Source organism: Pyrgilauda ruficollis, unplaced genomic scaffold (genome assembly GCF_017590135.1).
Source record: "Pyrgilauda ruficollis isolate IOZ18807 unplaced genomic scaffold, ASM1759013v1 scaffold6485, whole genome shotgun sequence".
Lineage (NCBI taxonomy): Eukaryota > Metazoa > Chordata > Aves > Passeriformes > Passeridae > Pyrgilauda > Pyrgilauda ruficollis.
In genome coordinates this window covers 1-887 of record NW_024528250.1, presented here as the reverse complement: position 1 = coordinate 887, position 887 = coordinate 1, and the positions used below count along the sequence as shown (strand labels likewise).

General features: G+C 47.7%; 1 protein-coding gene across 1 annotated transcript; it reads left to right on the top strand.

Moving 5' to 3' along the window:
- Positions 1–211: 211 nt before the first annotated feature.
- Positions 212–862, top strand: LOC121362597 (tyrosine-protein kinase ABL2-like; the record flags this gene model as incomplete). Its single annotated transcript, XM_041484223.1, has 2 exons — positions 212–420; positions 710–862. Coding segments are annotated over 2 exons (362 nt in total), but the record flags the coding sequence as incomplete, so codon positions are not given.
- Between the last annotated feature and the right edge of the window lie 25 nt (positions 863–887).

The following is an 887-nucleotide window of genomic DNA, read 5'->3' as shown; positions in this document are numbered from 1 at the left end:
GTAACAGCCACCATTACTGAAAACTTAATAGAATTTAAAAAGTTAATCCTTATCCAGATTTACCTCATTGCTCCTAAGAATAAGTCCACTCAGTTTCTGACACTGTTCAGACAAAGCTCACCTTGCTTCTGCCTGCTGCATACAGAGAGTGCTTCCTGACCCAGGGAGCAGGGCCCCAAAACTGCATTCAAAAGCCCTGCTCCTGCTGCAGTGGTGTCCTTGTTCCTTTGTACAGGGACCTGGCAGCACGGAACTGCTTAGTTGGAGAAAACCACGTGGTGAAGGTGGCTGACTTTGGCTTGAGTCGACTCATGACTGGTGATACCTACACAGCCCATGCTGGGGCCAAGTTCCCAATCAAATGGACAGCTCCCGAGAGCCTGGCCTACAACACCTTTTCAATCAAATCAGATGTGTGGGGTAAGAAAACTCACCTTCACTGTCCTTTTCTTGTTCATTTTGGTTTTTCTCTGCCAGCCCAGAGAACAACTTGCTTTTGGCCTGGGCAGAAACCCTTGTGAAGAGAGTCACATGCCAGGCCAGAACTTCATGAATCAATAACATTTTTAGCATGTGATATCTCCACGTAGACTGGCCTGAAATACCTGCAACGAAACAATGCTGCCTCAAGCTGCAATGCAGGCCACAGAGTAATGAACAACACAAAGGCAGACTTCTGACCAGCAATTTTGTTTTCCTCCTTTTACAGCCTTTGGGGTGCTGTTATGGGAAATTGCTACCTATGGGATGTCACCATACCCAGGCATTGACCTCTCTCAGGTGTATGATCTGCTGGAAAAGGGCTATCGGATGGAGCAGCCAGAGGGGTGCCCTCCCAAGGTGTATGAACTGATGAGGGCATGTGAGTATCTTCTTCCAGTTTTGGG